This window comes from Sarcophilus harrisii, chromosome 3 (genome assembly GCF_902635505.1).
Source record: "Sarcophilus harrisii chromosome 3, mSarHar1.11, whole genome shotgun sequence".
NCBI classification, from domain to species: domain Eukaryota; kingdom Metazoa; phylum Chordata; class Mammalia; order Dasyuromorphia; family Dasyuridae; genus Sarcophilus; species Sarcophilus harrisii.
In genome coordinates, this window is record NC_045428.1 from 416,938,271 (window position 1) to 416,949,292 (window position 11,022).

The window sequence follows — 11,022 nt, forward strand, 5'->3', positions numbered from 1 at the left end:
GTTCCACGAGTTGATAATTTTGTATGACTTGTGCATGATGTTATAAATATACAAATGGCTCTTGGCAGAAAAAGGTTTCCCACCTCTGCCATAAGGGGTTGTGACCCATAGTTGAAAAAGCTTTGATCTAGACCAATTACATTTTACAGATGAACAACAGTTGAAGGAATGAAGCCTAGAGAGATTAAGTTTGACTTTTGCAAGCTTACACAGATAATAAGCAAAAGAGACAAGCTTCATTCACTCAGATTCATATAGATTCACTCAGGGCTTTTATTTAAAAATAAATATTACCTAACCATGTTTTTGCATGGTAGCATTTGGGAATTATATTGTGATATCATCATCATTTTTTAGTAGGCAACTTTTTAGCCAAGATTTCTGAAGGCCAAATAAAGTGGGATGTACCCAAAGCCTCATGATAACATGGGTTTCCTTCAGCAAAGATGCCTATAAACATAAGGAGCACTTCTCATTTTGATGCAGACCTATAAAACCTCAAATATAAGTGTTCTAAGTGATTCACATTGCATTAATAATCTTGACATCCACAAAACCAATTAGCACTAATTGGGCTACAGATGACCTAACAACAACAATTCAAGTGTTGAACTGCGTCAGATGAAATCAATTTTTGAGAAAGAATAACCTATTTCAGTGAGCATGTCAAATCAAATTCTTTTTTTCTTTTTTTATGCTCAGGAAATCTATGAATTCAAAAGCAGTCAGTTGAAAAAAAAAAAACCCTGAATGTATTTAAATTTGTTTGAACTCATTAATTCTTCTTGGGTAATATCTATAGTTTCCTGTAAGTATTTAAAAGAGAATGAAAAAATGAAGAAAACCTATTCTACAGTTGAAAGCACTTCTGAAAAGACCAAGGAATTTTTGACCTATATGCCTATATGTTTATGTTGGAATTCTCCTAGGTTCACTCAGACAAGAAAAAAAAAAGGGGGCTTTTTCTACATTAGATTCCAATTAGATGTTCATTTTTTTAGACATTTAGATTAAAGAAAAACTCAAAGGACAACAATAAAAGTCAAGTATGAGTAAAATTATATCTTCTGATACAGTTTTAAAATCTAGAATGAAACTTTTTTCTTAAAAGAATCTAGAAATAGAGCAGGCAAGTCAGCCTATCTAAAGTAGCAAGGCACTTTGAGGGAGAGACAAAAAGTGGCATTAACCAGGGGAGTCAAACAATCACTACAACCTTGACCCCAATTTTGCATCCTTGTGGAAAGATCCCAAGGCCCTGGGCCCAATACTTATTGGCCCTCAGACAAGCTAACTGGCTTCCAAACTCACCTCTGGAGACATCATGGAGGGGAGAATCACTTGTGGAAAATGGAGCTGCTATTCTCCAAGGGCTGGGAGTTGGGAAGGGAGGCTGATTCTTGATCTTTTTCAATAACAAAAACTTTGATAATTCCAGTTCCTAGCTCTTCCTTGACTTTCAAGTGCTTCACTAAACTCCAAAAGGAGCCTATACCCTAACTATTCTTTTAATGGATATCAGGATTTATTCTTCAGTTTAGTGGTGTGACCTGTGAACATTTACGCAATTAGATTCTTGACTCAGCCACCACTCATTAAGAAAACTTTTACTTTTCTCCTTTCTTCTTCAATGTTTCAATGGAATTAATTATAAGCATGGCATAAAGGTTGACTACACAAGTGAGAGAAATGATTATTTCTTTCTTGTATTAATAACTAATTATTGAATTAGCCTAAAATTTCCTTGTTTTTCTACTTCCTCATCCAGAAATCAACCAGTGTGGAAAATTTTGGACAAAGAGTTATCCAGCAAGGAAGGCAAAGATCCTAATCAAATACAATTAAGAAATTACAAGTTTAGATGAATGGGTGGATTCTTGCTCATTGTATTTTACTCAGACAGGTCTGGAAAACTGTGGATTCTCCTTTTTTGTCACATGGGTGATATGAATATTGATGTCTCTGACCAAAACTGGGTATTAATCTCTTTAATTAAGACTGGGTACTCAGTATTATGTATCTCAAAATCCTTACTGGAATAAGTTTAGAATATTCATTCTCTCATTACTTGTTAACCAATCAGTTGATTTCCACCATCAGGTGTACCTCCTTTTCAAAAGACTATCAGTGTTGAAGGTTTGACAAGCTTGTGCTCTTTGTTCACTACAGGAAACAATGAGCCAATTTTGTCTACTGCTTTCTAGATATAGTTAATACAATTGGTTATAATTCACCCAGAAACTCTGAGTCTCAGAAATTTTCAATCATCGCAACTATAGTTTAGCTGTCAAACAATTCTTTATTCACAAGCATAAAAGGAAAATAGAATAAAATCTAATATATTAAAACAACACATGACATGACAACCCTAAACCACTCTATATTGAGAGTGCTAGAGAAGGCAATCTCTAGAAGGAGAATCATGGAATGGGATCCTAATTAACCCTATTTTATGGTTCAGAAAATCAGGATTCTTATATAATCATGTAATTAATATGAGATTCCAGCTCAGTCTTCCTGACTCAAAATCTACCATTTTTTCCATGATTCCACGATAACTTTCCAGAAGAGTCCCTAGATATTCTCTATAATTTTAGAAGTCAGAACTAGCACCAATGGATAGAAGTGTTAAGGATGTAACATGACTCAATATTTAGAAGAATTTTCTAAGAATCAAAAAAATTTTTTTTTCATGATGTAAGGCTCAAATGAGATAAAGGATATAAAGCACTTTGCAAATCTTATAGTACAATATAAATATTAGCTATTATTATAATTAATTTCTAATTACTAGGCCTTCAATCTGGTGACAATTCTGCTGACCTTAGGCAATATTTATAGAGCAATGCAGGGTTGTGTGTTGATAAATATTTAACAAGGGAAGGAGGCAGGTGAATTCACACTTTTAAATTTAATCTGCACTGTGACACTTTCTTAAATCTAGACAATCAACAAAACACCAAATTAAGCCTTGATTTAAAGTAGATTTACTGATTTCTGAGATGTTGTTGTTGAGTATTTTTAGTTATATCCAACTCTTCATGACTCCATTTGAGGTTTTTTTTGGTTTGGTTTTTAGTTTCTGGAGATCTCCAAATGAGGAAACTGAGACAAATAGGGTTAAGTGACTTGTCCATGGTCACACAGTTGTTGAGGCCAAATTTGAATTCCAAGCTTTATCTTCTGTATCACCTAGTTGCCCAAAATGTAAACACATTAAAATTTTAATAATGGTCTCTTGTACACTTATTAGAGCCGGCTACAGCACATCTCTGGTTCTCTGCTAATTTAAATACATGTTCCCTGCCAGAAAGCTTGTAGACAATGGAAAGTTGAACTAAAATTCATCTAATGTATCTTTCTGTGTTAATATTATATTGTCCTAGTAAAGAATTTCTCTTGCTTTCTTATTTCTCATTCTCTCACATCTTCTGTCTCTTAACAAAGTGGGGCAGAGGATGAGCAATATTGTTCCCCAAACAGTAAAAAGCAATAGAAGGAAAGCCATTTCTATGAAATCCTCATAAAAATGCTCTATATATCCATAGACAGTCTTTGAAGATAACATAAGAAGGAACTAGGCAAGTAGTCACTAGGCAATTTTTTATAATAGGCTACCAAGTTTTAAAAGCTAACAAACTAACTGAAGAACTGAGACACAAAATTCTGTTGTATTTATAACACAAATAAGGTTCTTTATAAAAGAACCTTAACAATTCAGATAGGAGAGCTGCAATTCCGCTTAAATCAGTCACCCATATCTCAATCTCAATTTATCCACCTGTAACATAGAAATAATACCAGCATTTGTACTTGGGTCTTCTGACACTTATTAGCTGTGTGACCTAGGTTTGCCTCAATTTTCCCCATCTGTCAAATGAGCTGGAGAAGGAAATGGCAAACCAATATCTTGAAGTCAGATATAACTGAAATGACTGAATGACAACTTCTGATTCCAATTCCAGGACTCTTTCTATTACACTTACTCTTCTAATGAACTGTCCAATAGAATTTAAGCTTCTTGAAGACATTGAGGATAGAGTGCTGGAATAGAGAGCTGGACTTGGATGCTAGAAGTCCTAAGTTTGACTCTTGTCTCAGACACTTAGTAGCTATGTGATCCTGGGCAATTCTCTTATCCTTTTTTTCACAATAATTTCCTAATCTGTAAAATGGGGAAATAAACAATTCCACCAACCTCAAAGGTTTTTTGTGAGGACCAGATGAGATAATATAGCTATTGCTATTATTACTTGTATCCCCAGTGCCTGGATGCAGTAGGCACTTAATAAATGCTGGTGAATTGATTGATAGCTCAAGGTTATTATAGAAAGTACTAAATGACAGAGAAAGGCCTTCAGAATCCTTATCTTTCCATCCTACCAAAAGATCTTCTAATGATATACAGGACTCTCAGTTTGTTTAGGAGGTTAGTGGAATAACCCTCAGCAGGTCCCTTATTCAATACTAAACCAAATAGTTACTTAGCTATGTAACTATTCACTGACTCTATTCTTCTTTTCCCTTTATCATGTACTTGGCCTCCCCAGGATGCTTTCTAAGTATAATTTTTGTTGCTTTTGATGTTGTTGAAGTAATGTGATTCTTTTGAAACTAAAAGCAACAGAGACAGGAAATTCAAAGCTAAGCTTTACTGAATACAGCCTGGGCCCCCTAATGTATTCACATTTAATGTGTTCCTGTTTTATAACATAAATTTAACTGTGGTTAGCTGTAGTGCAATATAAGATATTTATGTCTATGTAAAAGTGAAACCACCCAGTCCTTAGCATCTATCAGGAGAAGAGAGTTACAGTCAGGCTGTCTTCCCTGTAAAGTTTATTTTCCATTGTGCATTTGTGGGTATCTTTCAGGTTATCGAGTTTCTTTTTTTTTCCCCTTCTGTTTTAATGTAGTAGACACTAACATTCAGATCTTGGTGCCCAGTATTATTGAAGTCTTAGTTTGACCATAGTAGTGAGTTTATAAAGTCTCCATTTCAAGTCATTATTTTGAAGATTCCATCATTTAACTCTCACTGATCAGGTCAAGAATTCCAAGAACTTTCTTGGCCTCTGATAGGTTGTTAGGTGACCCAGTGGATAGAATGCTGGCCTTGAAGTCAGGAAAATGTGAGGTCAAATCCAGACTCAGACAGCTGTGTGACACTAGGTGAATCACTTAACCACTGTTTGCTTCAGTTTCCTCATCTGTAAAAGGGGAGAATAATGCTACCTTCCTTTCAGGGTTGTTGTAAGAATCAAATGAGATTATTTATATATGTCTATGCAATTATATATATGTATATATGTGTGTGTAATTTATAGCACATGGCACATAGAAGGCACTTTATAAAAACTTTCCCTTAAAGCTCTTTGCATGCTTTAAAGTGCTTGTTGTTATTACAGCTATTATCTGATCCCATCTGTTACTTCTAGAAAACATCATTCCACAATAAATACCTTTAAACTTAGACACAAACAAAATCACAATCTCATAAGATTAGTCTTAGGAAGTATCTCAGAGGTCATGTAGTCCAATAGACTTATTTTATATAAATGAGGAAACTAAGGTCTGCAAAGGGTAATACATGGTAAATGACAGAGTAAGGATTTATTATAATCAAAATAACTGCCAAGCTAAAGGATGATGACTTTTCTGAAAAACAGAATAACAAGAGTTAGCTTTTCTGAAGTGTTTCAATCTTATGAAGTATATGTTAGTGATATTTTTCACTCCATTATATGGATGGACAAACTGAGACTCCAAGAAGTTGCCTCAGATCACACACCTAGTAAATATAGGATTTGAACCTAAAGCTTTTTGACTATAAGTTCATCTATATTCAATGTGCTTATACTATTGCTCTTGGAAAAATATGAGGATTTTCATCAAATCTTCATTTTGTTGTGTTTGTAAAATCATAAATTTGGAGGAGGAACCTTAGAAACCAACTAATCCAAGCCACTCATTTTACAGATAAAGAAACTGAGACTAGAGAGGCTAAAGAAGAGTCCCAAATTAGTAAATGGCAGAGGTAGGATCTGACCTTAGATCTTATGAATGTTCCATTGCATTACAATGCTTCTAATAGGTAAATTATAATTAGTCAATTCTAATATTAGACTTTCTATTTTAATGATACTTTTATTATTAAAAGGCCTCTTGGTTTTTAAGGAGATGGTTGCACAAATGAAAGTAGTCTACATAGTCCATGACTAAATTAGCAGCATTATCTTCTAATATAAAGATATGTTGATTATTATACATATTTAAATAACTTTACAACTATTAACACTTTTTGCTTGGAATTGGGACTTTAAGATTCAATTCAATTTAAAAAATACTTATTAAGTATTTACTTTATGTCAAGGTCTATGCTAGGAATGGAGATGAAAAGGACCAAAAACAAGGAGTTTATGTTCTTTTTGTAATTGTTTCAGTTATGTCTATGGGGTTTTCTTGGCAAAGATACTGGAGAGGTTTGCCATTTTCTTCTCCAGCTCGTTTAACAGAAGAGGAAACTGAGGCAAACAGGGTTAAGTGACTGGCCCAGGTCACACAGTCATTAAGTATCTGAGATCAGATTTGAGCTCAGGTCTTTCTGACTCCACTATTCACTGTGCCACATAGTTGTACTTATATTCTGTAGATCTCAGAAGCAAAAGTTTCAGCACTTGATTCTGCTATTTGGGTGACCAGTGGCAAGCCCCTGAACCTTAGTCCTTTTTGCTCCTTTGTCTTTATTATGGTCACACTTTCTATCCGATGCCATTTGATGATCAATTTGTAGAGACCTGCATCAAGGAAGGAAGGCATCTCCAAGCCTTAGATGCTACAACAAAGCACGGAGAGGTTGAGCTTTTCAGAATTTCTTTTAGAAGAAAATAAGAATGCCAGCACCACGAGGAAAGAGGCCTCTCTAAAAATAGGCTTCTTGGCTGTTGCCCATCCATATGCACATGCAGATGAGTTACAATAGAACTGATTTTCATGCTTTCAGCAGGTTGTTATAAATAGCAGATGTGGAAAAAAAAATGAGGATGCTTTGCAAAATACCTAGGGAGCTATCTTTTCAAGTTGGCCCCCTTGTGCTTGCATGCTCATCAAAAGACATTTTCACAGCTTTCTATACCGTTCCTAACTTGGCCCACCCAGAGGTTGAAGAGGAGGAGAAACACATGTGCCACTTTTGGGGTAGAGCTGCTTCTGATGTGTACAAATCACAAATCCCCAGGATTTAGAGCCAGAAGGAAGCTCCCTTGGTCTAGTCCAGCTTCCTTAGATAATGACTGTCCATACAGGTGCCATAGGGAGATATGATTCAGGAAAAAGGGCACTTGTTTGGACCAGAGAGCCTAGTACCTCACATGGAAGCACAGGTATTTGCACCTTATCTCCTCTAATAGAATATAAGCTCCTTGAAGATAGGGGATGGATTTTTACCTTCCTTGGTGTCTCCCACATGGCCTAAGGTTAAATGCTTAATAAATGCTGGTTTGATTGACAGAGATTCAAATTCTAATATTTGAATATCACCTCTGATATTTGTGTGATCTTAGGTAAGTTATCATTGTTTTCCTGAGCCTCAGTTTCTTCAACTCAGAAATGAAGGGTTTGGACCAGACAGCCTCTTAGCTCTCTTCCAGTGCTTGATCTATGAGCCTATGGAGTCCTAAAGTCTAAATCCAGGGAGGAAGATTTCCATGGCAACAAACCCCTTTGGCCATTTGGGGATGCTCTTAAGAGACCCTCAGAGAGGGTCAGCAGGGAAGGGAAGGTTTAAACTAACTCATATTCTATATTCCCATGACTTGCCATCAAATTTCCTTTGAAAAATAACCAGGATTTAGCTTTAAAAAAGAACCACCTGATACTAGTTTCATGTAGTTGCCAAGAAGCCTGAAGCCACCAGAAGAAATGAAAGGACATGAAATAAAAAAAAAATTCTCTGAAAGGTTCAGAAGTCTCTGCTTCTGTGGGTGAAGTTCTAGATTTGAAATGAGTGAATGAGGAAACCCAGCGCAGCAGCAACAGTAGTCTGTGAGCTGCTTTTAGGACAGAGGTCAGCCTACCTGCAGGAGGATGGCCCCCTTTCAGGGGCAAGAGGATGACTTTTACTTCATTTGCCATAGTATGGGCTGCAGCTCCTGCTCCAGTTGGTCCTATTGCTTCTGCTGAGTGCCAGGGTAGCACTTTCTCCTCCTTTTATACAGGCAGTGGAAAGGGCCCTTTAAGGGCATTGCAGAGCAGCAACAGGGTTTGGCCACCCGGTATTCTCAGGGGAAGGTGGGGCCTTACAGATTTCCTTCAGGCTTGCAAATATTTATTGCCAGCTCTTTGGAGAAGCAGGGAGAGTAGAAATCTAGCAGACAAGAGAGCATTCTGCCCAAGGGAAGGGGAAAGGAAGAATAGATGGTGTTCCCTGGGCTTCTTGAGAGAGAATATCTAACTACTCCATCCTGTTGTTGTCAAGGTGGCATCAGAGACAGAGATGGGTTTGTAGGGAAAAGTTTATTTTTTTGTGGAAGGAGGTCTGACCTTGTGATTTCAGCAATGTGGAGTGTTCCATGAAACTAATCACAAACTTGCCTTAACTTATATAAAAAAAAAACAACAAAAAAAAAACAAGCATTTATTTTTTCTCCCTCCTCTTGTTCCTCTCTCTGCTCTCCCTTTCTCCTAAATAAATGATAACCACAACAAAAATAAAACCCTCAAAACAAATATGTTTAGTCAAAAAGGACAATTCCCCCCCTTGGTCATGATAGAGAATTATATGTCATTCTGTATTTTGTATTTATCACTTCTCCATCAGCTAGTGCATAGCATGTTTTATCACTGGTCATCTGGAATCATGGTTTTTCATCACACTGATATTGGTTTTGGAGTCTTTCAAAGACTATATTTTTCTCTATATTTCTAATATATAATATTGGAGATTCGTCTGGAATACTTCATGGCTAAGTGACTTGCCCAGGGTCATACAAATAGTATTTGTCAGGAACAAGGCTGAACCTAGGCCTTCCTGATTCAATGACTGATCTTCTATCCTCTCTGCCAGGGGTTCTTAAATTTGCTCTACTCACCCTTTTTGTCTGAGAAATTTTTATATATATAGATGTTTAAAGGGTATACAGGTGTACAAAATAGGCATACAAGTCAAATATTTACTGATGATGAATCATAATTTCATGATCCCCATAATCAGTTATGTGACCCCATATGGCATCATGATGCACAGTTTAAGAAACTTTGCTCCATCCCATACTGTTTTTTGGAAAATACACTTGTTCGATGTTTGCTTCTTAATCTAGCAAGTTGCTTCCACATGGGTGGCAAAGAGTTAAAATTAAGGGTATGACCATCAATTGGAGAATAGATGAACAAGTTGTAGGATATGATTGTGATGGAATATTATTGTGCTGTAAGAAATGATGAAAGGAATAGTTTCAGAAAAACATGGGAAGACATGAATTGATGCAAAGCAAAATGAGAAGAACTGGGAGATCATTGCCCATAACAATAGCAATGTCATAATGATAATCAACTGTGACTTAGCTACTCTGATCATTATAATGATTTATGACAATTCTAAAGGACTTATGATGTTCCTCCAGAGAGAGAATTAATGAACTCCAAGTGCAGATTGAAACATGTTTTCACTTTCTTTTTCTTTTCTTTCTATTTTTGTTTGCAACATGGCTAATAAAGCAATCTGTTTAGCATGATTTCATATATATAATGTGTGTACTATTTCTTATCTTTTCAATGGGAAAATGGATGGAAGGAGGGGGAAGATATCTATTTAAAAATAAAAAACAAACAAACAAACAAAAAAATATTGCCTCCACTAGGAGATTACAGCAGTTATAGTCTTCTTATTCAAATGAAGCCAGGCAGGAAAGAGAGCAGAAAAGTTTAGGACCTTTTGCATGCTAGGATTTCAGTTCTGATTTAGGAGCCAGTGGAAAAGCTTTTCCTTATCAGGTAATACACAGATTGGAAAGAGTTATAGAATATCAAAGCTTGACCAAAATCAATGTAGGGGTTTGCATCAAGCCTATGCATGCTCACGGGGCTTGGATTCTCATTGGTAATTGCTTGTTACACTGAAAATATCTTTGTATTTATACCTCCTGTGCCAACCATTGCAGAATAGGAAATAATAAATATTTGCTGATTGTCTCTTTGAAAGGGATAATATTGTGGTCTTGTTATTTATTTTTGCACTTAGGAAAAAGAAATTGTAATGAAGACAACACCTCTTTAAGGTGGTCAATCTATATTCATTTATTTATTATTTATAATTATAATGGGAAAAAAGCAGAGGGTATGTGATAGAATAGAGGGATAGAGGAGCAGGGAGCCCTGAGAGTTAAATGAGAGTGTGAGTAAACTCAGACTCTTCAATTTTACACAATTAACTTCAACTTCCCCTTTCACTGAACACTTTAATCAAAGCACTAACAAGGAAGAATATGGACTGATTGGACTTCCATTACCTTTCATTTTCCCTGCCTTCCCTCTGAGGGGCAGTGAAATAATGAAAAGACTGGCAGCAGAAATATGGAAGAGAAGCAAAGGGCTTGTACAAAGAGGAATACATCCCTCTTTAATTATGGAAACAAAAGAGCCTTGGGAAAAGGGACTAGTGTCCTTTTGTTCTTTGGCTATTTTCTTGAGAGCCATCTTTTCCTCTTCAAGAACAAGACAATGTTTTTTCCTTTTTTATAATGAACTTAACATGCATCAACAAACAGGAGCTTTTCAATATGCAAAGAAGAAGAAAAAAGAGGATTATCTATAAAATGGTGAACTTATTATGTGTTTTTTTAAAAGTATATATAAGGAAGGTAGGAAATTAATCAGGTCTTTAGACCTTCCAGCATTTGTACTGTATTCTTAACTGAGTCTTTAGGAGTTCTTATACCAATCTATACCAACCACAGAGTCTGGGTCAACTTGGTTTTGGAAATGGGGAGTGGCAGATAATAGTTCCATTTCAGGGTGTTCATATAT

At 35.9% G+C, this 11,022-nt stretch overlaps 1 protein-coding gene across 1 annotated transcript in view; it reads right to left on the reverse strand.

Moving 5' to 3' along the window:
- Positions 1-8,203, reverse strand: part of DAPL1 (death associated protein like 1) — a 29,817-nt gene extending 21,614 nt beyond the window's left edge. Inside the window, exon 1 of the mRNA XM_003763880.4 lies at positions 8,076-8,203. Within this exon, the coding sequence (XP_003763928.1) occupies positions 8,076-8,133 (58 nt within the window). The 5' untranslated portion in view covers positions 8,134-8,203. The remainder of the gene's footprint in view (positions 1-8,075) is intronic.
- Between the last annotated feature and the right edge of the window lie 2,819 nt (positions 8,204-11,022).